Genomic DNA, 27,104 nt, shown 5'->3' on the forward strand with positions numbered 1-27,104 from the left:
AGAGTGTGCCAGTTTGCCGAGAAGCGTCCAGGAAGATGGAGAGCAACAGAGCGCGGCAGCCTGCCAAAGGCTGACCGAGAAAAGCGAAAGCACAGGAGGGATTTAGTCAAGTGCTCATTTAAATATGAGTGAGCAACAGACTGTGGAATTTGAATGAGATTATAAAGGGAGACGGGTAGGATGAATTTCAATTTGAGAGCATTACACGTATTCTCTGTGTGTCTCTTCATCCCACTACCCCCGCGCCTTACCCACCAGCCTCCCAGAGGTGAGAAAATAACTCCCAACAAAGAAGCGGGAGGGAGGAAGTTGGCAGCGCTGTCGCCAAATAGCGAAGCCCAACGGTTGTTATGGCACGGAGGCTCCTCCCCTCCCATTATCTGTGAACGTACACACAAACACGCACGCACCAGAAAACACAGGTGGGAACACATACACACGCACACACACACACACACAGACTAGGATCTAGGTTAACAGAGCATCATATCCGAGTGCATCTCTCCAGCACTGCAGTGGTACGCATTGCACCTCATCTAAAAGCTCTTTATCAAATTATAGCCTCCAATAGCAATATAGCCGTACAATATATACATATATATGTACAAAGATAACATGAGCAGCAGCAGGTCGAGGGAAGACACTGAAGTAGGGAGAAAAAGGCAGATGGAGAAAACACAGGGAAAAAAGAGCAAGAAGGGAAAGCCGGGAGGGTGGGAGAGCAGACTGCGAGAGAGAGAGAGAGAGTGAGAGGGGGGGGGAGGGGGGGAGGTTTATCCAGCAGCGCTGATGAGACAGAAGTTTCAGCTCTGTGCGTTGCACACGGCCAGGACAGAAGAGACCTTCCGCATACATACAGGTGAGACAGCTCACTTCTTCTCCTCTGAAGCACGGCTTGTAGCCTTTGTGCATGCTGAAACGTAATGCAGACATTCAGGTGCAACAGAGAATGCTAGGAACTTGGTGCTGGGAGTGCAGCCTAAGTTGTGAGTGTGCTGGCATGCATCGAGCGCATCACTCGGGGTTCAGCAGATGTCCTGAGAGACAAACAAGACAACCAGTCCAGAATGTCCTCCGATTTTTCTGATAAGTAATTTCCCAGATGAGCTCAAAAAGCAAGGGGCAGCGTAAGTGTTGGTGTGATGTTAATGGATGCTTTAAGTGTTGCTTGCTGTGTAAGTGCTGGGAGAAAAGAGCTATACTGCCTTCAGTGCGCATTCAGCAGTCATGCCGCGTCTGAGCAGCATGCATTATTTATTTGCACTGATCTCCAGAAACAGTGACACCTCACAAAAGCAGAGGGTGTAATGCATATAATGTCTACATGTCACATGTGGCAGCTGGGCTGATATAATGCACTGTGGGAATGCGAGCAGAGGGACAACCTGCAGCTTGCATATGCTTAGCTGAGCTACAGTTGCTTTGTCTTGTTTGTAACATCTTGCCACGGTGGGTTGCAGTGTGGCAAAGACAGCATGCGTGGATATCCTATGGTTTACTTATCTGCCATTATCTGCGGCAGAGATACAGGAGAGCAGAAGGAGGCTGTGAATTAGGCTGAGGAGATGAGATCTCTCTTATCTTAAGATGGGTTTTCTGCACAAAGGCGGTTGACTCCTTTTGTCTGCAGATACAATATCTTAATCCGCATCAGTGTAACATACGGCTGCTGCGGGCTACAGATTGATCCTCGTGCTCAGTGTGTGTGCAGATTACACATTTGTCAGGGACATATGCTGGTGTTATTTACAGCATCTGTGTGTGTGTGTGTGTGTGTGTGTGTGTGTGTGTGCCTGCATCCAGCTGCTTCTGCCTTCTTTTATTGAGGAGCTCTTGATGTCGTGAGAGCAAACAAAGAAACCTAGAGTTATAAGATATAAAAATATACACACTGCCAGCGCAATAAATTGACAAGTAAAGAATTGCCTCAACCAAACACAGCCCGGAGGGAGGGAGCATCAAGCGGTTGAGGAAAGTTTCAAGCTTGTTGCTTTGCAGTAGATCACAACTGTAAATGGTGTCGTTTTACCTGTTGTACGGTTTTACCATACAGGCAGAGCCTTCAGTTTTCAGGCCCCTCTTCTCTGGAACCAGTTTCCTGTTTGGATTCAGGAGACAGACACTATCTCTACTTTTAAGATTATTCATTACTAAGATTATTCTCTCACCCCAGCATGTCACAGCAGATGGCCCCGCCCCTCCCTGAGCCTGGTTCTGCCAGAGGTTTCTTCCTGTTATAAGGGAGTTTTTCCTTCCCACTGTTGCCAAAGTGCTTGCTCATAGGGGGTCATATGATTGTTGGGTTTTTCTCTGTATTTAGTTTTGTAGGATCTACCTTTCCATATAAAGCACCTTGAGATGACTGTTGTTGTGATTTGGTGCTATATAAATAAAATAAAATTGAATTGCTGTATTAAGTCGACCATCCTTTTGACAACATACACTCTATGCAGACGATAGATGTAGCCACATGACATTACGCACTGGTTTGTGGACTTTTTGCTTTTTGGCTGCTGATTTATCTGTGTCATGATCCTGGGTTGGTGACCCAGCGTTTTGAGTTTATTGTTATTATTTTGTAGTTTATTCTGATTTTGTATTTATTCTTTAGGTTTGATTCCAGTGTTTTATCATCCCTACCTGTGCCTTTCCTCTGTGTTCTGTTCGTGTCCCCGAGTTTGTGTTGTAAAACAGTTTCCTGTTTTACTTTGAAGGTTTGTGTCTCGTCTTGTGAATTAGGTTCAGCTGTGCTCCCCTCCTGTGTGTCATTCCCTCATTACCATGTGTGTGTTTCTTGTCGTGTCGTCTGCATTACTCCGTGTAACCTGGTGTTCATTCTGTGTCTCTCTGCCATCATTCTCTGTGCATTTTGCTTCTCATCCCGTGTCATTATGTTTTGAGGTTAGTTCTTTAGTTTTCCCCAGTTTAGGTTTGTTAACTCCCCGCTCTGCTCTTCCTGTTTTGCCACTTTGTCACTTCTATAAATAAAGCTCACTCGCACCCCAGCCAGTACTTGCATTTTGGATCCTTTTTCTCACCACACCACACGACTGCTGCCCCAGCCGTGACAATCTGAACGTATGGTGTAGAGCAATTCAAGCTTGCTTATTGTCGTGTCACATAAAGTTTATAGGTGGAAGGCACAGACACAGAGATCTACTAATTAGTCCTAATTAATCAAATTTGTATATGACTTGAATTCCATTCACTAAACAGTACAGTATTTTATACCAAGCTTTTTTACAAGCTTTTTATTGCCTTTGGAGGCGACCTCAAATGGCCATTAGAGGAACTCCAGTTTTTGGCATTTAGCCTAATTTTTTGGTGGTTATTTGGTCACCACTGAAGTGCCAGGTCACCTCAGTGGTCATTCAAGTTGCTGAAGCTGTAAAATCTCACTGTGACTCAACATTCAACAAGACTCTTCTCCACAAATCATCATTAAGGAAGAAATGCCTCTAATGCTGTTAACAAGACACCTCCGACAGCAAATAAAGTAACATTTTATATTTGTAAATCCTCCCTGAATGCCTAGAGTGAGGGCTAATTTTTTTGGAAACACAAAAGCATGTGTTTCGTAGAATGCTTAACAAAGAAGTAAAACCAGCAGCTTAAGTTCTTTGGCTTAAGCAACCAAGTTTTATTCAAGTGAGCTCTTTTTTTCATAATAAATACGAGCCTGTAGCATTTAGTGACAATAGCATATGAAGATCGTAGCTTGAGGCGACTGCATTTATGTACTTCTGAGCATGATGTTTGGGATTTTAACAGACAGACTGAGATTAAAATAGTTGCAGCTACACAACCCTAAAGCTTCTGTAAATAACATTTAATCTTCTGCATTCCTGCACCAAACAGTCAGCCTGTCTTGTTCATTTGTGCTGACGACCTTGTATTGGAAAGCAACATGTTGCATGCAACAAAGGGGGAAAGGGTTAAAAGGTGCAAACCTTTTTTTTTCTTGCATATTCAACACTAACAGCGTGGTTTGTATGAGTGTGTGAGAGCGAAAAGGCCGGTAACCCCTCTCAAATATTCAAAAAGAAAAAGCTTGAATGCTTGAAAAACAGGGCAAAGATTTATTCAAGTTGAAGCCATGCTGTTCTCAGTCAGTCTCCTTTTTGTCATGCTTTAATTCTCATTCAGAAAGGGCTCACTCTGCTGCTCACTGTTCCAACTGTGACAGGTGCAGCTTTTCCCAAAGGAATGCCTTCTGATGGGAGCTTTAAAAAAAATCTATATCAATGGATCCATTTTTTCTGGATTTCTCCTGACACATGAAGGGTATAGGAAAGAAAAACAGTGGTCCGTCTTTTCATTGGCTACATCTACACATAGTTCAGGCGTTCAGTGTTAAAAGGCACTGAAGGCATAAAGAGCCGATCACTACAGATCCAGATCCATCACGATGTTACTGAGGTGTGACCACCAGTGCACTCGCTTTAAAAAGAAAACAGCAGAAATGCAGTTTACTTGTACTCGTGCTAGAGAGCTACAGAGTTTTCTTTGTTTTCTTTGTATTACTTTACACCTTGAGAGAACTGTTGTTGTGATTTAGCATTAGATTGATAAATTGAAGTCAATCATTTGAGGAAAAATACTGTATTTATCAAAGCCAACATAAATTATACTTTTTTTGTTGTCCTTTAATCATAGTTTAAAATCTCATAATCACATATAATTTAATATTAATCACACAATTACTGAGCAGTAAGCATCACCATTTTTATCCTTGGAAAATAAAAACACTTAGATGGACCAGAGATCACAAAAATAGATAATGAGATACTTTCTGTGTTTTTGTGTTTAATGGTATTTAACTAAGACACCTGAGTGATGTATGAGCAACTAATTATGTGAGCAACCGTCTCCAAGTCATCTGGGGTAGCAGTGTTTGATCTTTGAAACATCACAGCAAACACAACATTTCAGTTTGGAAATAGTTTGTGCAAATCCAAGTTCAGCCACGAGACATTGCTGTTTTTTATTTGTCATGAATTGAAGAGAACAGCTTTGGGGGACATTAAGGCCACCGTCACAAAGAGACCAGCTGGCAACCTGCTGTCAGCTTGTCATAGAAAAGAATAGGGAGGTTGCTTGGTGTCACTAGGTGAAATCAGTCACAAAGAAGTATTTGGCACTGTATTGAAAACCTCATTGTAATTGCTGTGGTTGCTAGCAGATTAGCATGGTCACGTGTAATCTATGAGAGAGTTGCCAACAAGTGCAAACACTTGTTAACGATTCGGTAAGCAGCAGTGAAACGGGAAACAGAGACCAACCACCTGTAAAGAAAACACCTTTGAAAAGTGGTGGTTTCAACAGAAAGGCACACATTTTATTTTGAAGGTGAACGCTCTCCATTCCTGATTTAGCTTTTTCAAATTTCACTACTTGTCTGTGGTTATTTGGCAATTTGCAGACAACTTGTCATCTTCTATACAAACTACAGGCAACCACAGCAATCCAAGGAGTCACGGGTCCCCTGTGTTATTGAGGCTTACCAGGCTATAGTGTGACATTACGGCTGCCAGCGCCTTCCAAATAAAACTGAATGTGGAATATTTGCAAGAGCCACTTCAGTCACTGATTGCCCATCTGTAAGCACCAACCAGAATACTCAAAGCAGGTGGAGATCTGTTTGTTCAGAGCTTGCCAATCTTGAAAGCACAACATGCATCCCACGCAGGAAAAAGTAACTACTAAGCCAATTACACGAGATTTTGACCAACAGCAGGTGAGCATGTTGTGGAACAGTGGACACGGCAAGTGTGAATGCAAAGCATGATGTGAGAAGCACACAAGGAAAAAAGAGAGAAGCACTCTGATTATTTTAAACCTCACACCTTTGGATCAGTGCAAGTTACAAATAAGTCCCAAAATAAGCCCCAAGAAGAGGAAAGTGACAGTACTGCAGCAGAGGATGTCTTTGAGTTGTACCGCGTCATCATCTGACAATCCCTCTGTTGCTGCACTAATCTGTCTCCAGCAACATCCTGACGATATCTCACACACACACACACACGCGCACACACACACACACACACACACACACACACACACACACACACACACACACAGTTCACTCCACCCTGAACCCTTTCATACTTTCCCCAAAGCACAGTCCCCACCCCGAATGAAAAACAATCCATCTGTGGATTCTTCTGTTGTGATTATACAGGTTCACAATACTGCAATGCTTTTGTTTCCTCGCTTTCTCAGGCCATGGAAAAAGACTTTCGGACTGCCTCGAAGAGATTCTAGCAAACCGTCAGGCAACTCAGGAGGGGAAAGCGGTGCTCTACCTGCACTGTGTATAGTGCGGGTGGAGTGCTGCTGACTTTGACTGAGAAAATTGTCAGGCGGTGGAAGGAATACTTCGAGGACCTCCTCAATCCCACTGGTCTTCCATGGTGGAAGCAGAGTCTGGGGACGAAGGGGATGACCCGCCAATCTCTGGGGGCGACGTCACTGAGGCAGTTAAACAACTCCTTGGTGGCAGAGCCCCTGGGGTGGATGAGGTCCGCCCTGAGTTCCTGAAGGCTCTGGATGTTGTAGGGCTGTCTTGGTTGACACACCTCTACAATGTTGCGTGGAGATCAGGGGCAGTACCCCTGGATTGGCAGACCAGGGTGGTGGTTCCCATCTTTAAGAAAGGGGACCCGAGTGTGTGTTCCAACTACAGGGGAATCACACTCCTCAGCCTCCCTGGGAAAGACTATGCCGGGGTGCTGGAAAGGAGAGTTTGTCCGCTAGTCGAAACCTCTGATTCAGGAGGAACAATGCGGTCTTCGTCCTGGTCGTGGAACACTGGATCAGCTCTTTATCCTCTCGAGGATACTTGAGGGGACATGGCCCAACCAGTCTACATGTGTTTTGTGGACTTGGAGAAGGCATTCGATCGTGTCCCTTGGGGTGTCCTGTCGGGGGTGCTCCAGGAGTATGGGGTGACTGGCCCATTGCTACGGGCCATTCAGTCCTTATACAACCGTTGCATAGCCGGCAATAAGTCGAACTTGTTCCTGGTGGGTCAGCCAGGGCTGCCCTTTATCACCGATTCTGTTCATAATTTTTATGGACAGAATTTCTAGGCGTAGCCAAGTGGCAGAAGGCTTTCACTTTGGTGGTCTCAGGATATCATCTCTGCTTTTCGCAGATGGTGTGGTTCTGTTGGCTTCATCAGGTGATGGCCTCCAGCTCGCCTTGAATAGTTCGCAGCCGAGTGTGAAGCACTGGAAATGAGAATCAGCACCTCCAAATCTGAGGCCATGGTCTTCAGACGGAAAAGGGTGGAGTGCCCAATCCGGGTCAGGGACGAGACCCTGCCCCAAGTGAAGGAGTTTAAGTATCTCTGGGTCTTGTTTGCGAGTGATGGGGGAAGGGAGCGGGAGATCGACAGACGGATTGGTGTGGCGGCCACAGTGATGCGGATGCTGTACCGGTCTGTTGTGGTGAAGAGAGAGCTGAGTGTAAAAGCGAAGCTTTCAGTTGACCAGTCGATTTACGTCCCTACCCTCACCTATGGTCACGAGCTGTGGGTAGTGACCAAAAGAACGAGATCGCGAATAAAAGCGGCAGAAATGGGCTTCCTCCGAAGGGTGGCTGGCCTCCCTTGGAGATAGGGTGAGAAGTTTGGCCATCCGGGAGGGGCTCAGAGTAGAGCCGCTGCTCCTCCACATCGAAAGGAGCCAGTTGAGGTGGTTCGGGCATCTAACAAGGATGCCTCCAGGCATGTCCCACTGGGAGGAGGCCCCGGGGCAGACCCAGGACATGCTGGAGAGATTATATCTCTCGGCTGGCCTGGGAACGCCTTGGTGTCCCCCCGGATAAGCTGGAGGAGTTTGCTGAGGAGAGGGAGGTCTGGGCTTCTCTGCTTTGGCTGCTGCCCCCACGAACCAGCCCCGGATAAGCAGAAGAAAATGAAAGAAAGTATACTTTATTGATCCCCATGGGGAAAGTCCTCTCTGCATTTAACCCATTCACTCAGTGAAGCAGTGGGCAGCCATTGGGCACCCGGGGAGCAGTGTGTAGGGATGGTACTTTGCTCAGGGGTACCTCAGGGTAGCCGTTCAGTGGATTCGAACCACCAACCTTCCGATCATGGGGCCACCACTACCTACTGAGCTATCCCTGCCGCAGTGGATGGATAGATGGATGGGTGAAATAAGTTATCCCACACAGAACAGTGTGCATGCTGTCAAATGCAAGCTGTCTTTAGAACAACTTTCAGTCCAGTTTCCAGAAATTCAACAGTCAGCACAAGTAAACATGACTCACTGCATTGTGTTTGTTTATGACCATCAAGCATTACACAGTGAGCTACCAACGTACAATCATGCAGTAAATGGGTGAGATGGGAATGACGGGAGTGAAAACTGGGTAAAGAGACACTGGTGCTGGTGCAGGTGTAGAGTCAGAAGGGTAAAACAAATAAACAGCAAGGACAGAAGTAAATGGACTGGTTCTTAAGCAGAACTTTCCTCTCTGGTTAAGCACTCAAAGTGCGTCATTCAACTTGTCTTATTCACATTCATACGAGCGCTTTTTTTCCAACATCTAAGTGCTTTCTGTCTAACACTCACACACTCCAGTGAATGCATCAGGGGCAGCTCAGGGTTCAGAGTTTTGGTGAAGCATGCAGACTGAAGCAGCCAGGGATCAAAATACCAACCACCCAATTAGCAGATGACCTGCTGTGACCCTCAGCCACCCCCGAACTGTGGTATGAGAAGAAGATTGATGCCGATCTACAAACTTTGTCAAACAGAAGTTCACAGACCAAATTTAGCACCACTTACTACAGGATAAAAACAAACTAGCAGCCACTGCTGGTTTTTACAGTGGCTCTTTAGGGACAGCACAGCTGTTCTTTCAGCTGGTGCGCCTCTTTTAGCCAACTGAAATATCTTTGTTCAAAATTTTAAAAATCTTAAGGAGACTTTTATTATCGCAACTCAGAAATACCAGGAAGGATATAGTCAGGGGTAAAAATAGTTCAGAGTTGTTTTCACAAGCAGAACAACTCATCTCTGTGCAGGCTGCCAAGAGATGAGTGGAAAAACTGAGTCACTAATCCAATTTAAGGTGGAAATAGGTGAGAGCATGGACTGGTGCTAAATATAGTAAGCCCAGATGATTAATACTACTGACTTTGGATTCTTCGTCCATGAGGTTGAATTTCAATGTCACAAAGTTTACACAGCAGAATGAAGTGTGATCTCTTTATTGACCCGTGTTGTGGTATATAACCAAAGTGGCAGCTAAACGTGATGTGAACACCAAACTGACTGGACAAACACGACTCAGGATCAGCAGGTTCATCGCTGTCAGCGTGTTTGGCATTTAGTTCAAGAAATGCTTGGCATAATCAATTCAATTAAATTTTATTTACACAGCGCCAAATCAGAACAACAGTCACCTCAAGGCACTTTATATTGTAAGGTAGACCCTACAATAACACATGCAGAGAAAAACCCAACAATCATATGACCCCCTATGAGCAAGCACTTTGGCAACAGTGGGAAGGAAAAACTCCCTTTTAACAGGAAGAAACCTCTGGCAGAACCAGGCTCAGGGAGGGGCGGGGCCATCTGCTGCGACTGCTGCAAGCTCACTAAGCCGCTAGCAAGTCTCTGGACTCTTCTGCTGCTTTCATTGTCCTTCAGTACACAGATGCATTTTCAGTTTGTAGAGAGGATGTGATCAGTCAGCACCGTGGATGTTTGATACACTCACTATTTAAGATACCATGGATTACACACCTCCGTTTATGATAGAAAGGGAACTGGATCAAAATCAAATAAGCATGACAAAGTTGGATATTTCTTAAGCATTAAATAAATGGACCAAAAATACGTGGGTGGAGATTTCTAACTATATGCTTAGAAGTTCTTTGATTCTGAAGATGTGTCCTGCTAGTCTTAGATCATTAAACCCGTCCTGGTGGGCTGGAAATATCCTCCTGTGCTAATTATTCACCTTCCTCACAAGACCATAACAGCTGACCACAAATTGCAGGATAGTTTGCGAAGGGAAGTTTGTTGGTGTTTAAATCTTACTGAAATCTAAACCAGCTCCTTACCTGGCTACCATCTGTGTCTTCAACCCCTGTAATCGCACATATAATGTGCCGAGGCAGCAGTCAGCTCACTCCCGCTGCTGCTTCACTTGTACCTCGTATGTCACTGATGAATCGAACCTCGCCGTGTTTTCTGGCAAGAAACTAGGCTGCTGCCACAGCTGATATTCTCCTTGCTTTCTCTCTCTATTCCTTCTCTCTTTCTGTTTCTTTAGCAGGTGAATTGACAGGATTGAGAGAGCAGTGTTTCTGCTTTGGGTTTTCTTTGTACTCAGACACTGGCAGGAAAAAGAAGACACTTACAGGATGGATTAGAGTTCATAGAAATTGATCTCTTCTGTTGTTTGCTAGGGCTGACAAGCTTGGCTTACACCTCCAACTCTTTTTTTCTCTTTCATATTGGATCTGTCAGTTCTCTCTCTTTGTCTTTCCATCTTTCTTTCCATCCCTGCCATGCATCCCATCCCCAGGCTGGTCCGTGTGTCTACAGTTGAGCAGGCAGCTGGAAGCTTGGTGACAAGTGCTGAGGAAGGGAGGAGGAAAAGCAGTGAAGGGAAGGAGGGAGGGAGAAGGATTAATGAGAGGGGCAGAAGCAGCAGAGGTCTGTCACTGCACCTCCAGATAACAGCCCCCCAATTCTCTTTGATATGAGGCCCAGGTCGCCAGGCTGCTCCATCAGGCTGCTCCATCAGTTTGTATTTTTGAGGAAGGGTTGGGCTCTTATTATACCTTCCTCCCTTTATTTTCTTTATGCATTTTTAAAGGGAGGAAAAGAGGAACCAGTGTAGGGTGGTGCCAAACCTCCGAAGAATAAAAAGCCAAAAGTAGAACTGAAAAAAACACCTTTGGGAAAGGACAAGAGGAAAGAAACTGGTTATCCACCCAAAGCACGTTCCCCCTGCTGTGCTGATAAATACAGGATGGTGTACAAGAGGAACTGCATGTCTCAGCAGTGAGAGGTTGGCAAATACAACATGGGAAATGTCTAAACAACTCGACTACTAAATCAAAACTTTAATACAACAGATACAGACACACTGAGACTTGATATATATATATTTGGCAATTACACTCCGATGATCCATCATGGGAGAACTGAATCCCAGCACTGATAGGCTTTAGGACACCTCCCCGGAGTCTGAGGCTTAGATGGGGCTATGACTGAGGTATCTGTGAGTTCGAGATGGGGGGAACGAATGAGTCTGAAAGGGACAATAATGGACACTTAAACCAAACAACGGGAGGCTCATTGGGTCAAAGAAGGTAGAAGGAAGATGATAGGACAAGAGTAATGATGTCAGACAATGTGAGAATTGATATATAAACATGTTTCTACACGTGATATAGAAACATGTATAAATCATAGGTTTTAAAAGATGGATGTAACTTCTGGTTCTAAGAAGATTTAGGTACCTTAATCTTAATCTTTAGGAACCTATTCCTAATTAATACCTTAATCCTACAGTCCTTCCAGTGACCAGCAGGGGCAGCTCCTCATCCCAATCCTCTTGATGCAAAAAGAGTCTGATTGTATAGAAGTCTATGGGGAAGCGTCTCTAATGCTAACTTATCTATGACTTCAGTCAAGATTTTAATTGTGAGTTTGTGGTCTCTGTTCTTAGTTTCAAGTCTCATTTAATATGATATGATGTTCATTTTGTAAATTTTCCTCATTTATAATAATAAATTAAACACTAAACATGGAGTGATTTGGAGTGTGGCTATCTTCTGATTGATAAGTACCTCACGAATCAAATTAATGAGTGTTGTCATTCTGGCTACATCCATCTTTTCTATTCAGTCTGGGGTATAAATACATTCACATTCATTGTTTGTTTGTTTTTTCAAAACTTTCATTTAAGCATATGTTTTTACTGCTCTGGGATTTATGCTCCCTCACAGGTCAGGAGCTGAGCTGTATGCACAGGGCAGTTTTCAGATGGGGGGGAGCAATTAAAGGACCTGTTGAAACAAACAGACCTTGTGATGAAACACTTTGCATATTCCTGCAGAAAACAAAATCCACCAATAGGCTTTATTTTTTTTATGTAAATAGCAAAGAACCTAATCCAGCCCTCCGGCTTTTCACTTTCATATAAACTTTACATGGATTTCCATAAACCTGCTGTAGATAACGATGTGAAAACGAGGCACACATAAATCCCAATGAACCCGACCCTCTGACGTCGTAATGCCCCTCATGATCAGGGCTCCTGTGTGTGTCCTGCCCTTTGGCAGCATACTCTGTTTAAAGTTGAAGACATTTACTGTAGCACCAAAATATAATATCAAGTACCTCATTTACACTTAATTCAAATCTAACATGGCAGTGAACTGTGCCACATGTTTGGTAGAGCAGCAGATAATGTTAAGCTCTGAGTCATTCTTAGATAATCTGCCGTAGCTCCTCAGATAAAACATTACATTACAATAAAGATGTGCACACATCACCCAGAGGTTAAGCTGCAGGGATACAGATTTAATCAATGGGACTTTTCCTAACTGGTAATAAATTAATTTTGTAAGTCAAAATATTTACAATAAATTACCCAGTCCCAGTACACTCCCTTATTTAGATTTGTATGTACTGATGGTGGACGTGATGTTTGTTTGTTACATGAAAGCTCCAGATAACATTACCAACTATTGTGCTCATGCTTGGATTCACATTTGATTACAATTTGATTAAAATGTATATCTTAAGAGAATTTTGGAGCAACAGAAATTGCTCAAGTCATGTAAACTTGCACTATTTTATAATCTGCTACTAGAAGATTACAACATGTCAGCTGAATGGAGCTGGTAGCTTTCAGTGTTTGAATGCAGATAATGCTTTAATAAGACAAGTCTTATTAAAGTCCATCTCCTTCTCTTAGCTGATGAAGGGACCAAAACAAAACTTTATACTTATGCTAAATAACGACCCTAGTCATCTTCTCAGAATGTGTTTAAGGACAATGAAAATCAGAGACATATTTGAATCCTCCATTTTACACTTTGTCAGATAGCTGTTGCAATAACTGTTTTAGTTAAAAAGCAGAAAGTCCTGCTTCTAAGCCTGGTTTAGAAGACAGAGTGAATTAGAAGCATTACAAATCTATAAAGGTGACTTTGAGGGCAACAGAAGGTTTTTTAGCTCAGACTCGGGGTGTTACCTGTCATCATCCTGTCCAAGAGCTTCAGACTCATCTGGGATTTTGTCTGCACACTTCTGATTATACGACCTGTGTAATGCAGACATCAGTGGGGATGCTAAAAACAATCTTCTACAGTAGAAATCTTTGATCCAGTCCCAAAGGGCATAATCATTCAGGATCACCCCGTGACTCTTATTTCTTCTCCTGGGGCTGCTCCTTCTGATAATGGACATAATCATAACACTAGATTGAACACTTTGATGTCCATCCTCAGTCCCAGTCTACATTTTGATATTGACTTCTAGTCAGAGGTGTGAACTTTCCTATCCACCCTCCCTCAGAAGCCTGTGCTTCAATTTTGCCCTCCCAGCAGGTAGGAGCCGAGGGAGGCGGCTTCACAACATCAGTCGCAGCCTGCTGCCTTCATGGGAAACAGAGCAGACAGTATTGGTCATTATGGAGGCCTTTATGTGCTTTTCACAGAGTATAAGGGTGAGCACGGGCATGCATGTGCAAAATTATTATCATCAAGCTAACTGGAGGACGTACAGGGTAAGATGGGCGTTGAGTGTTCTTTGGTGGAACAAAAAAAGAACCAGGTAACATGTATACTGGTTTTTATGCTTTTTCAGAGCAGGAATGTTACTGGGACTTAATATGTACGTCCTGTACTGTGGATAACTCTATTGACCTTCATATCAACCCGTGGTAAAATCTGATGATGACAGGTACTGTGGATAAACTACAGCACATTTCTGTGTAAAATGCAAGTTAAAAAGTAGAATGCATCAGTTCTGTTTGTCCCGATTTAAAATGTGATGTGTTGCTTTTTGGTTCAAACTGTAAATAGAAACAATGCAGTAATTAAAACATGAGCCGCATTTTGTGCCAGCGTTGGGTTTTCTTTTTCAGCCGTGGTAGCAGTAACTTCACTCTGCTGTTACCACTACAGTTGTTTCAGTTTAACCGCATAATACAGATCAAGGTCAGATGAGAAACTGCTGAAATGCATTCTGGGAAAGTACATAATCACAAACCTGTGTAGAGAAAGGTGACTGAGGGGAGGAACATTGTGTCGTGCGCTCTTTATTCTAAATGATGAATATGGAGCATGTGGTTATGCCAACTGACCATCAGCTTTAAGTTTCGATTTAACTTCATCAACCGTGTACAAACGGTCTTTTTTATACTTGGTAAAAAAAACCTGCACATTTGTTTTTTTGTGTACAACCCGATCCTGTTATATGCAACTTATCACATTATAATCATCGAGGGAAATCTTGGGGTAGACACAAGCTCGAACCACCAACAGTGGTCCGTACACTGGCATCTTTCCCTTTGTAGGCTTGCAAACCACCAGTGCCTTCTTTTTCATCTCGTTCACCTTCACAGTTTTCACCAGTTTCATGAGAGCCTGGATGTTTGCGGTGAGCAACTTGAAACCTCGTTCCAAACATAGCATGGACCATACTCACAGTGTGTTATCTAAATGTGTAGAGGAGGCCATTTAAAACATGTCAGAAACATCCAACTTGGATTTCTGACAACTTAATGCTCTTTGAAACATTTTAGAAGGAAATATGTTTTTAATTTATGCTGAGCTTTTAGCACTTTTTGTTTTGAACTCACCGGTCACTCTTGCTAATCATCTAAATAAGTCAATCATCAGCAGAAAACTACAAGGATTTGGAACAATCAAAAATCTCACTGCTGCTTCCAAGCAGTCCTTCCTGCTGATGCCATGGAGACTACTCGCTGCACATCCTACCCATTCATCTCGTGCATCCATACAGATTTCACTGGATTTCCAGTGGCCTCATTTATCTGTAGCTAGCAGTACAGAAGCAAAGCAAGCATATAAGCTATGTTTTTAAAATTAGCAGGTCATTTCAAATGTCAACAAATATGGCCTGAAACAGACTATCAACTGGATTTTGAAACACAAACTGTTAGCTAGCTATCGGTCCATTTGCTGTATTTGAGATCACTCTCTGAGATGGCGAGAGTGACAGCACAGAAAATCCAGTCTCAAAATTATATCCTCTCTCTCATTAAGCACTTTATCCAGCTCTTCTGACCAAGGTGTTCCCAAGCCAGAGGTGTAATCTGTCCAGCGTTTCTGAGTATGCCTCATCCCAGGAGGACATACCTGGATTACCTCGCACAGGAGATGCCCAGGATGTATACTGATGCCTGCACTACATCATCTCACTCCTTTAACGTGGAGGAGTGGTCCCTCCTAAGTGACCACAGCTAAGGCTGAGCCTAGCCACCTTTAGTATCCACGATCTCATTCTTTAATCCGCAGGTCATGAACCAAGACCTGAAGATACTTAAAGTCACGAACCATGGCCCTGGGCTTGGTGTTGCTGAATTTCTCTTGTTAGTTTGTATTGTTACGTTTATGTTACAATAGATTGTTTTTTAAGTAATAAAAAAGAAATTTAAAGGTTGTGTTAGAAAGTAAGCATAGGCTAAACGTGGTAGGTTGCAGTATTATGGCAGAATTTACAGTAACATGCTCTGCACTAGTTGTGCACGGTCACTGTTAGAATAACCCAGCGTAGGAGTTACTAATGTGAAATTTAGCTGATGGTGCCTTTTAGTGTAACTAACCAAAGTCCACCTGAGACCAGCTTTATTCTGGCAGGGTTTGGAAAACAGCTGTGAAAACAGCTGTTTATATGCAGTTAGCCAAATCAGTCCTTCTGGAAACAAACTGGGTAGCCATCTTGAAACACCGCCTGGCAGTTATTTTAGAAAAATTGACTTTAATTTAAATTTCAACACCAATTTCTCCCTTAGATTTTTATTTGAAAATTTTAGTACCATTCTCTTACAATGTCTCCTGATAAATGAACAAAAGCACTAAATCTCCAGGTTAGCAGCAGCACTGGTTATCCCATCATAGCCACAAACGTGCAATGCTGCTTTCAGTACAAATTATGAGACTTATTTATAAGTTAGCAACTTTTTGCACTATCTCTAGCTAAATCCTTAAAGCTGAATATAGCGCAGCTGAAACACGGTGAGGGGAGGAAGATTTAACCAAAACACTAAAACTTTGGGATGAAGGGCTGAAAACAGTGCACTAAAATTCCACAAGGTGGAAGGAAGCTGCAGATTCAACACTTCACGGTTTCCAGTGTGTTATTGAAAGAAAGCACCTCTGGTACTCTCAAAGATGAAAGGCTTCATTTTGATTGTACTATGTGCTTTGAAACACAATGAGATCATCGATCTTAATGTGCTATGTTGATAAAAATGACTCCCTGAAACTGATGACAGTGATATTGCTTTAATGTGCAATAAAGGCAGTTGATGAGATCACACATGAAATAAGCTGATAGACTGTTACCAGAAATAAGCACGACGCCCGTTCCTATTGTCCCGCAGCATCTTATATTCCTGCTCATTTATGGCATCCGATGAGCATCCGTACCACTAAACACAAAGTGTCGTGCATGCTGCTCTCTGCTCAGCAGCCGTTGGATTTGGATCGGCTCTCACTGACTCTGTCTGTGTGGCTTTCAAGGTTGCGTGCTGCAGTTCCAGTGAAAGTCATTTTCAAAGGAGCTTTTGTACTCAGATGCCAGTGGGAGAGGAGGAATCAGCAGCCTGCACCCCTGTGTGTTTAGAGGACAGGAGGAGGGAGCCGGTCTTGAGCTGGAACTTCATGTTTGCTCCAGCTCATGAAGCAAAACATGTTTCATCTGTTAAGAATGGGTAAACATGTCAGCAAATGGCAAATTATGCCTTTGGTTCCCATTTTTCAGGCTTTTGCCATTTAAACATGGCAGCTTACTATATGGATGTTTTTTTTAGCTGAAACGTTTGTGAGATAAACCATGTGTCACATTTTCGGTTTTGAATTTACTTTGGATAAGAAATTATCAAAAGCATTAACCAGCTTTGTTTTAAAGAGTGTGATGAAACAAAGCCTGATCCTGATTACTTTAGTCATTACACAGCCTACAGACTGCAACCATCAGGCAACCTCTGCTCCCAGGGAAAATATGTATTCTCCAAATGGGTGTAACTATTTGCTAGAAGTTGCTGTGAAATCAGTTGCTAAAGCCCAAAGATTAGAGACCAGTAAGGCCCCAGTAACCATCGATTGCTGGGGAAAGGTGTGTATTCCACGACAAATTGTTTGCTGAAGGTTGATAGGTGTTGCTAAAGTGAAACTGGCTGCAAAGAGACATGCGGTGCTGCACCGACAGCATGAAATTGCTTTGGTTGCTTGGTTGGTTCCATGCAAACTAGAAGCAATGATCTGCTGGTGACCAAAGCAGGTGCAAGGACATTTTTGATATGGCATCATCGTCGTCAACAACCTCCAGCAACCACTCCACAAGTGACTATTTTTCCATCGCAGTCATAAGTTTCCAGACGATTTCTAAGCCTGTGTGGTTCACAGGACATTTAACATATGATAATGTGTAAAACTCCCACTTTAGAGGTGTTTTGTATTTGTTACCTACATGAAGTTAACAATATTTTGCAGTGTATGTGCTTAGTTTCATACCTCAGAATAAACATGTGTCATCAACTCCCTCAGAACATAGCCAAAGCTCACCAGCCAAGGAGACATGACAGCGACTTCATGCTTGGAGAGGCATCACTTATACCAACAGTCCCTCTACTGCTGGTAGTAGTAGTAGCTGACAAAATCTAGTAGCAAAGTGCCCATAACTGTAATTTACTGCCCACCACCAGAAAATCTATAAAGCCTGTTAATGCACGGGAATGTAAACAAGCGGTGTTATGAATTTTTCAACAAGTATTATAATATAAATTTGAATATTTTTTTTTATTTGAATCATCAGGATTATATGCAGAATGTGGTACAACAGTAGGGGCTTACAACCATCAAAACACAGTGGAGCCTTTATCATGGTTTGCAGTGTTGGGAGGTTACTTTTAAAATGTATTCCACTACAGATTACAGATTACATGCCCCAAAATGTATTTTGTAATGTGTTCCATCACGTTACTCAATGAGAGTAATGTATTCTGAATACTTTGGATCACTTAATATATTATCATGCTTTTTACAACTAAATGAATGTCCTATTGCTGTGTCACTTATTACTATTACTGAAGGTTACTCGTCATACCAACTAGATGTTTAAATCTTAATATAAATGAGTAACAGTAGGTGGACATTAGGTAAAGGTGCACTTTCTGCAGCGATCTCGTATAGAAAACTATTCGGCGCGTATATAAAACAGGTCCGCGGCTCCGAACCGTAGTAAAGGGACCTCTGGCTAATACGTCAAGTTCACGGTTTGCCCCTCTGGGGGCGGGGGTACCCGGACCTGGGATATAGAGTATGTTTGGGGAGTGTGAATGTGTGTGCAGTGTCTATTTGTGTCTGTCTCCACGTCGGGTGAGTGCCGAGTATTTCTTTGTGTATATGGGGGTGGGAATGCACGTTTGTGTCTGCGTGCGCCTGCTCGTCTGTGTCTCTATGTCAGCTTGGGTTTTAGACTCCACCTCTCTGGGAACATCTCAGGCTCTCCAAGGTATGGAGGCCTTTCTTCCCTCACCACACTCCCAGTGGCTGATGCCCTCCGACGTTGGTGTGTTGGTGGTTCTTGGTGTCTGGGGCTGGGCGCTCATGTATGTACCGGCTCACTCCTGGTGGCCGATTGGTGGTGCCTGGCGCCTGTGGCCCGACTGGGCCCCTTCCGAGGGCCTGAGGCCCGGTCCTGTCTGGCACAGCTGGCTGCCAGCAGAGCCCGCGGGCACGTCACTGCAACCCCCTCTGGCCTCTGCTCCGTGGCTGCTGGGTGACCTCTCGTTTGAGGCTCTCCTCAGCTCTTCCCAGGAGGGTGGCACAGTTGTCCCCCTGGTGGTCCTCCTTGGGTCCTCATATTCTGGGGCCTCTGGATGTCTGGGGCCTGGATCTCCTCCATACCTGCTTCATGCCCTGGGGGACGGGGCTATGGCTCCCCACACTCCCTAGCAGATCGTTACATGGAGAAACCTTTTGAATACAAGTGTGCTGATCCACACAGGCATACACACGGGTGTTCACAGACATAAACTACACCTTTCTTGGCTGCTACCTCAAAGCACATTGTGCGCTGTCGATCTTGCGTACTGCACAATAACATGTAATATTTAGCATCTATTGTTATCTACTGTTAGCTAGTTTATTGTGATGGTGTTGTATTTATTAAATTCAATTAAATTAAATTTTATTTATATAGTGCCAAATCACAACAAAAGTCGTCTCAAGGCGCTTCATAGGTACAGAGAAAAACCCAACAATCATATGACCCCCTATGAGCAAGCACTTTGGCGACAGTGGGAAGGAAAAACTCCCTTTTAACAGGAAGAAACCTCCAGCAGAACCAGGCTCGGGGAGGGGCGGGGCCATCTGCTGCGACCGGTTGGGGTGAGAGAAGGTAGACAGGATAAAGACATGCTGTGGAAGAGAGACAGAGATTAATAACAGATATGATTCAATGCGGAGAGGTCTATTAACACATAGTGAGTGAGAAAGGTGACTGGAAAGGAAAAACTCAATGCATCATGGGAATCCCCGGCAGCCTACGTCTATTGCAGCATAACTAAGGGAGGATTCAGGGTCACCTGGTCCAGCCCTAACTATATGCTTTAGCAAAAAGGAAAGTTTGAAGCCTAATCTTAAAAGTAGAGATAGTGTCTGTCTCCTGAATCCAAACTGGAAGCTGGTTCCACAGAAGAGGGGCCTGAAAACTGAAGGCTCTGCCTCCCATTCTACTTTTAAATACTCTAGGAACAACAAGTAGGCCTGCAGTGTGAGAGCAAAGTGCTCTAATAGGGTGATATGGTACTACAAGGTCATTAGGATAAGAAGGGGCCTGATTATTTAAGACCTTGTATGTGAGGAGCAGGATTTTGAATTCAATTCTGGATTTAACAGGAAGCCAATGAAGGGAAGCCAATACAGGAGAAATCTGCTCTCTCTTTCTAGTCCCTGTCAGTACTCTTGCTGCAGCATTTTGGATTAGCTGAAGGCTTTTCAGTGAGTTTTTAGGACATCCTGATAATAATGAATTACAGTAGTCCAGCCTGGAAGTAATAAATGCATGAACTAGTTTTTCAGCGTCACTCTGAGACAGGATATTTCTAACTTTAGAGATGTTGCACAAATGGAAGAAAGCAGTCTTACATATTTGTTTAATATGTGCATTGAAGGACATATCCTGGTCAAAAATGACTCCAAGGTTCCTCACAGCGTTACTGGAGGCCAAGGTAATGCCATCCAGAGGAAGAATCTGGTTAGATACCATATTTCCAAGATTTTCAGGGCCGAGTACAATAACCTCAGTTTGATCTGAATGAAGAAGCAGAAAGTTAGCGGCCATCCAGGTCTTTATGTCTTTAAGACATTCCTGCAGTTTAACTAATTGGTGTGTGTTATCTGGCTTCATGGACAGATAGAGCTGGGTGTCATCAGCATAGCAGTGTAAATGTATGCTATGTCTTCTAATGATACTGCCTAGGGGAAGCATGTATAATGTAAACAGAATTGGTCCTAGCACTGAACCCTGTGGAACTCCATAATTAACCTCAGTGTGTGAAGAGGACTCTCCATTTACATGAACAGATTGGAGTCTATTAGATAGATATGATACAAACCACTGCAGCACAGTACCTGTAATACCTACAGCATGTTCTAATCGCTCTAATAGGATATTATGGTCGACAGTATCGAACGCTGCACTGAGGTCTAGCAGGACAAGCACAGAGATGAGTCCACTGTCAGAGGCCATAAGAAGATCATTTGTAACCTTCACTAAAGCTGTTTCTGTGCTGTGATGAGCTCTGAAACCGACTGAAACTCTTCAAATAAGCCATTCCTCTGCAGGTGATCTGTTAGCTGTTTGACAACTACTCTTTCAAGGATGTTTGATATGAAAGGAAGGTTGGAGATTGGCCTATAATTAGCTAAGACTGCTGGGTCTAGAGATGCTTTTTGAGTAAAGGTTTAAATACAGCCACCTTGAAGGCCTGTGGTACATAGCTGATTATTAGAGATAGGTTGATCATATTTAAGATCGAAGAATTAATTAATGGCAGGACTTCTTTGAGCAGTTTTGTAGGAATGGGGTCTAAAAGACACGTTGATGGTTTGGAGGAAGTAATTATTGAAGTTAACTCAGAAAGATCAATTGGAGAAAATGAGTCTAACTTAACATCAATGGTACTGACAGTAGCTGTAGATAACATAAACATAACATAAACATCTGTGGGATGATTATTGGTAATTTTTTCTGTAATGATAAAAATTTTATTTGTGAAGAAGTTCATGAAGTCATTACTAGTTAACGTTAAAGGGATGGTTGGCTCAACAGTGTTCTGACTGTTTGTCAGCCTGGCTACAGTGCTGAAGAGAAACCTGGGGTTGTTCTTATTTTCTTCAATCAGTGATGAATAGTAAGATGTTCTGGCTTTGCGGAGGGCTTTCTTATAAAGCAGCAAACTATTTCTCCAGGCTAAATGATGATCCTCTAAATTTGTGACACGCCATTTCCGCTCCAGCTTATGAGTCATCTGCTTTAGGCTACGTGTTTGAGAATTATATCACGGAGTCAGGTACTTCTGATTAGAGACCTTAGTTTTCACCGGAGCTACAGTATCCAGAGTCGTACGTAGTGAGGAGGTAAAATTATTAACCAGATAATCGAGCTCTGTTGGGGTAGCGTTCAGATAGCTGCTCTGCTCTGTGTTGGTACAGGGCATTGAAGATGATAACAGTGGGTGGATTATATTCTTAAACTTAGTTACAGCGCTTTCAGAAAGACATCTACTTTGATAAAGTCTACTCTCCACTGCTGTGTAATCAATTATTGTAAATGTAAATGTTATCAGGAAATGATCAGACAGGAGAGGGTTTTCAGGAAACACTGTTAAATGTTCAGTTTCTATGCCATATGTTAAAACAAGATCTAGAGCAGGGGTGTCAAACTCAAATACACAGTGGGCCAAAATTCAAAACTGGAACAAAGTCGCGGGCTAACGTTAATATTTATTGAAATATATTTATTCCTCCAGATATAAGAATGAATCTTTTCTTATGGACTCAAACACGTTTTGCTGAAAAACTGAATATGGAACAAGCAAAGCTTAATACTAAACAATATATATATTAGCTGTATAATACCAGTAGGCCAGCTCTAATAGTAATTTGGTGCGGCTTCGTGGGCCAAATGTAATTAGGCTGTGGGCCAAATTTGGCCCGTGGGCCAGAGTTTGGCACCTATGATCTAGAGTGTGATTAAAGTGGTGGGTGGGTTCTTTTACATTTTGAGAGAAGCCAGTTGAGTCTAATAACAGATTAAATGCCATGTTGAGGCTGTCATTTTTAGCATCTACATGGATGTTAAAATCACCCACAATAATTATTTTATCTGAGCTGAGCACTAAATCAGATAAAAGTCTGAGAAATCAGACAGAAACTCTGTGTAAGGCCCAGGTGGACGATAGATGATAACAAGTAAGACTGGTTTCTGAGTTTCACAGCTGGGGTGGACAAGGCTAAGCATCAGGCTTTCAAATGAATTAAAAGTCTGTCTGGGTCTTTGGTTGATTAATAGGCTGGTTTAAAAAATTGCTGCCACACCGCCCCCTCGGCCTGTGCTTCGAGGTTTCTGGTAGTTAGAATGACTCGGGGGTGTTGATTCATTTAAACTAACATAATCATCCTGCTGCAACCAGGTTTCTGTAAGGCAGAGTAAATCGATTTGTTGATCAATTATTAAGTCATGTACTAACAGAGACTTGGAGGAGAGAGACCTAATATTTAATAATCCACATTTCACTGTTTTACTCTTTGGTTCAGATGTGGATACTGTATTGTTCTTTCTTTGTGATTGTTTATGTTTAAGTTGTTTGTTGCTGGTTTTTAGTTTGTTTTTTGTCTGTTTGGGAGCTGACACAGTCTCCATGGAGATGGGTTTTTTGGGGGGGGTAGCAGGAGGAGAGAAGCTGCAGAGAGGCGTGTAAGACTGCAACTCTGCTTCCTGGTCCCAACTCTGGATAGTCATATTATGGGGGGTTTAATAAATTTGTCCATATTTCTAGAAATGAGAGCTGCTCCATCCAAAGTGGGATGGATGCCGTCTCTCCTAACAAGACCAGGTTTCCTCCAGAAGGTTTGCCAATTATCTATGAAGCCCACATCGTTTCTGGGACACCACTCAGACAGCCAGCAATTTAAGGAGAACACGCGGCTAAACATGTCACTCCTGGTCTGACTGGGAAGGGGACCAGAGAAAACTACAGAATCCCACATCGTTTTGGCAAAGTTGCACACCGATTCAATATTGATTTTAGTGACCTCCGATTGGCGTACCCGGGTGTCATTACTACCGACGTGAATTATGATTTTACTGAATTAGGTATTCATTATGTTGCTCTTTTTTGTTTGTTTTCTCTTCTGTTTTTTCTTATCTCCATACAGGTGATCCAGGTGTTTTGTTTGTTTTTCATTTTTTTTCTTCCCCCCCTTCTCACCATCTCTTCTCCCCTCTATTTTTCTTTCTCTCTCTCTCTTTCTTTCATTCTTTCTCCCTGTCCTATCCCCCAGTCATGTCTGTCCCGTCTGTAACAACCGAAAATCTAATCAAATAAATACATAATTATAATAAAGGTCAATCAAATGGACCAATATGGCAAGGCCATGATGATCCACTTGATAAAGTAAATCCGCGTGGCATCTTTCTTGGCCTTCAGACAACAATTCTGATGGCTAAAGATCCAAACGGGAAAGGCAAAAAAAAAAAAAAGAAAAAACACATATACATATACACACATACATAAACTGATGGTTTGGTAGTGTGGCGTTGGGGGTCTTCTGAAAACTGTTGGAATTATCAGTGTCACATTTTGACCATAATGCAACAACATCTGGAAAGCATCTGATTGGCAACAGCTTCATTTTTTAGTTTGTCGTTGATCCGAAACACACTGAAAATTCAGTAAAAGCATACGTTGGTAGAAAAATGGAACACTTTAAGTCAAATATTGGCCCCCCAGAGTGTGTGTGAATGTGTGTGCACACATGTGTGATGAGAGATACTTTTGTTTTGTTTTTGGTTTTTTTTCTCTTGCTTTCACAGAGCAAAAGCAGTTGTACTGGCCTATACAATGCAACAATAGTTCTCTGTGTGGCTTTGATCTAATGAAGAATAGTGTGTGCGTGTGTGTGTGTGTGCCTGTGTGGTGGGGGTGGGTGTATCAGAGAGAGAGCGCTATTGTTCAGAGGAAAGCAAAAGCTGGGTTACACAATGAGACTGAATCAGCTGCTTATATCTTCGTTTTTGCTGAACCAAAGGTCTTGCCATAGAAATTGAACCATGCTGTTTTAAAGAGTGATAGCACGGCTATTATTAGAACAGTTACAGTTACTAACATCACATTCACATCAGAGCACTGGCTAGTAAACACGATGAAAATGAAGGTTTCTACCATCACTGCACATTGGTGTAAAAGCTAAAGGTCGAAGGGAGCAGCTGGCCTCAGTGATAGTTATTACCAACATGAAAAGGGTAATGAAAATTAATTTAGGAGTAGAGACTATGTCTGCATTATGGTATGAAATATTAAAATGCAGGTTTGCATTTGTCCACACCTAGGGAAGCATGCAGACAACCAGCTAACCCTGTGAATAATCACAAGGACAGAAAAGTACATACACTTTGTTTTCATAGGCTTTATGCAGCCATGCGTACACGCTGTTACTGTGAACTACTAAAAGTGCATTTCTTCTATCGTCTTTAGCAGCAAGTGGAAGCAGACCGTCTCATTTTTCATCATTTGCATACAGAATCACTGTTTGCTCCACAAGTTATTTGACAATAATTTTTTAATAAGACAATATCAAAGTAGACGTGCAATTTTACAGACTGTGAAACTGAGAGTCACAGGAGAAGTGGGTGAAATGTGCTTTTGTTGTTGAGAACAGAAGAAAAGCTACTGAGGAACAACAAATGTGATGGAGGCGATCGATCCTTTAAGTTCAGGGTACAGAACGCTGCTGCAAGGAAAAAATAGACTTTAAAAAATAACCTCAAATCACAGAAGAAGAGTCAATAATTACAGGTAACAGAAAGAGCTGTAGATAGGTGTGTTCATAAACATGCAATATAACAACAATACATGGTTGTAGTTTCACTGTCCTTTATAAAGCTTATTTATGTGTTAGAAAGCATGTGCATGGTCTATGTGTGTCATTTATACATGTGGCCAAAGCACTACAGATTATTTCTGCAAATGATGCAATCTGATGGAGGACAAGGGTTTGTTAAGAGCTTGTTTGCTGCCTGTTGTTGTTGGAAATGGGGCTGATAAAAAACACTTGGTCTAAGCCGTAGAATAAGCTGCCATTAAACCAAAACACTGAGCTAGAAGAGGCTAAAAGGCTACACATATCTGCACAGCTGGGTAAAATCTGTAAGGTCTTTTTACAGAATCCCTGAAGTCAGTTTATTCAGTGCTATACAGTACGTTTGTCTGTTTGTGCCAGGTTACAGGTTATAGAGTAAAGTCTTCCCTTTCCCTGAAAGACTTAGCAGACTAAATATTGCAGGCATCAATCATGCATGTAGTCTTTCACATTTACTAAGCAGTGTCATCAGAAAGCAAGAACATTTTAGAAAATTAAGATATCTGATTTTATGATACTGGCTGTCAACTTCGTGTCAATGTACATGTAATCTACATGTAGGTCCAAACAATCTTAGACAATGACTCAGTTAATTTGAAATCACACAGTACGTGTGTGACTGAAGTACAGACTTTAAGCTTTAATTTGAGGTGCAAACAAAAGTATTGCATTAACTGTTTCACAGTCATTTTTATACGCATGCCTTCATATTCAAAGGCTCAAGAGAAATTGATAAAGCTGTTTTATGGTCAGGTCAGTTTCCTCATAAGTCCATGAAAAATTCAGCAGAAATAAAGTCTTGAGTTGATTCCAAGAGTTGCATTTTATTTGGTCTCTCTTCACTGGAACTCTCAGTTTGACTGTCAAAGACACGTGGATGCAAATGAGGAAGACTGAAACAAACAAAACAAAATCAGAGTAAGAGTAAAAACATTCGCATTGTCCAAATCACCGTCTAACAAAGTCAGAATATTCATGAATAGATCGCTGCATCACTGTCAAGCCTACAATGAAGAGACACGTTCATACAGTAAATGAAAATAAAAAGGGTTTGCAGTGGTGCAAAGCACTGGTTACACTGACGAATGGGAATGCCATTAAAACAAAAAAGACCACACGGGTCTGGAATAAAGTTCTTTGGACAGAAGAAAGTAAAATGAACTTAGATTAACCAGAATGATGGGAAGAGAAAAGTCTGGAGAAGAAGAGAAATAGCTCATGAGGTAAAACATACCATACCAGTGTTATGGGATGGGCATGCACACGCCTGCCAGTGAAACTGTGTCACTAGTGTTTATTGATGATGTGAGTGCTGATAAAAGCAGCAGGATCAGTTTGAATCTGCTCAGATTTGGCCAAATGCTGCAAAATTAATCGGACAGCACTTCACAGTCCAAATGTATCCAAATGGATAGTAGCTCAAGGAGTACTGCAAAGAAACTGGATGTTCATCAACAGCCAGGTCAAGCAGATGCTGGAGATAAAACTGAAGGCAGAGAGAGCCATGAACAAACACAGTGGGACTGAAAGCGGCTGCAGTACAGAGGCAAATGACCAGAAATGCGTCCACAAATGTAAACTGCAGCTACACTTTAATGTCAGTCTTTTTTGGCTTTGTCTTGTTTACAGTTGTAAAAAAAAAACTAAGCCATGGAGGAAAAAAGACTGTGCTCATAGTGGTCAGTTCACACAAAAGAGACAGAACCATGATGACTCAAGAGGATTT

General features: G+C 42.5%; 1 protein-coding gene across 1 annotated transcript in view; it reads left to right on the forward strand.

Annotated features, from left to right (window-relative positions):
* Nucleotides 1-747: 747 nt before the first annotated feature.
* The window catches only part of c1qtnf4 (C1q and TNF related 4), a 50,485-nt gene continuing 24,128 nt past the window's right edge, over nucleotides 748-27,104 (forward strand). The window contains exon 1 of the mRNA XM_084912342.1: nucleotides 748-859. Coding sequence (XP_084768468.1) covers nucleotides 790-859 — 70 coding nt within the window. The 5' untranslated portion in view covers nucleotides 748-789. The remainder of the gene's footprint in view (nucleotides 860-27,104) is intronic.

The sequence above is a fragment of the Perissodus microlepis genome, chromosome 1 (genome assembly GCF_051167445.1).
Source record: "Perissodus microlepis isolate ML-2025 ecotype Zambia chromosome 1, ASM5116744v1, whole genome shotgun sequence".
NCBI lineage: Eukaryota > Metazoa > Chordata > Actinopteri > Cichliformes > Cichlidae > Perissodus > Perissodus microlepis.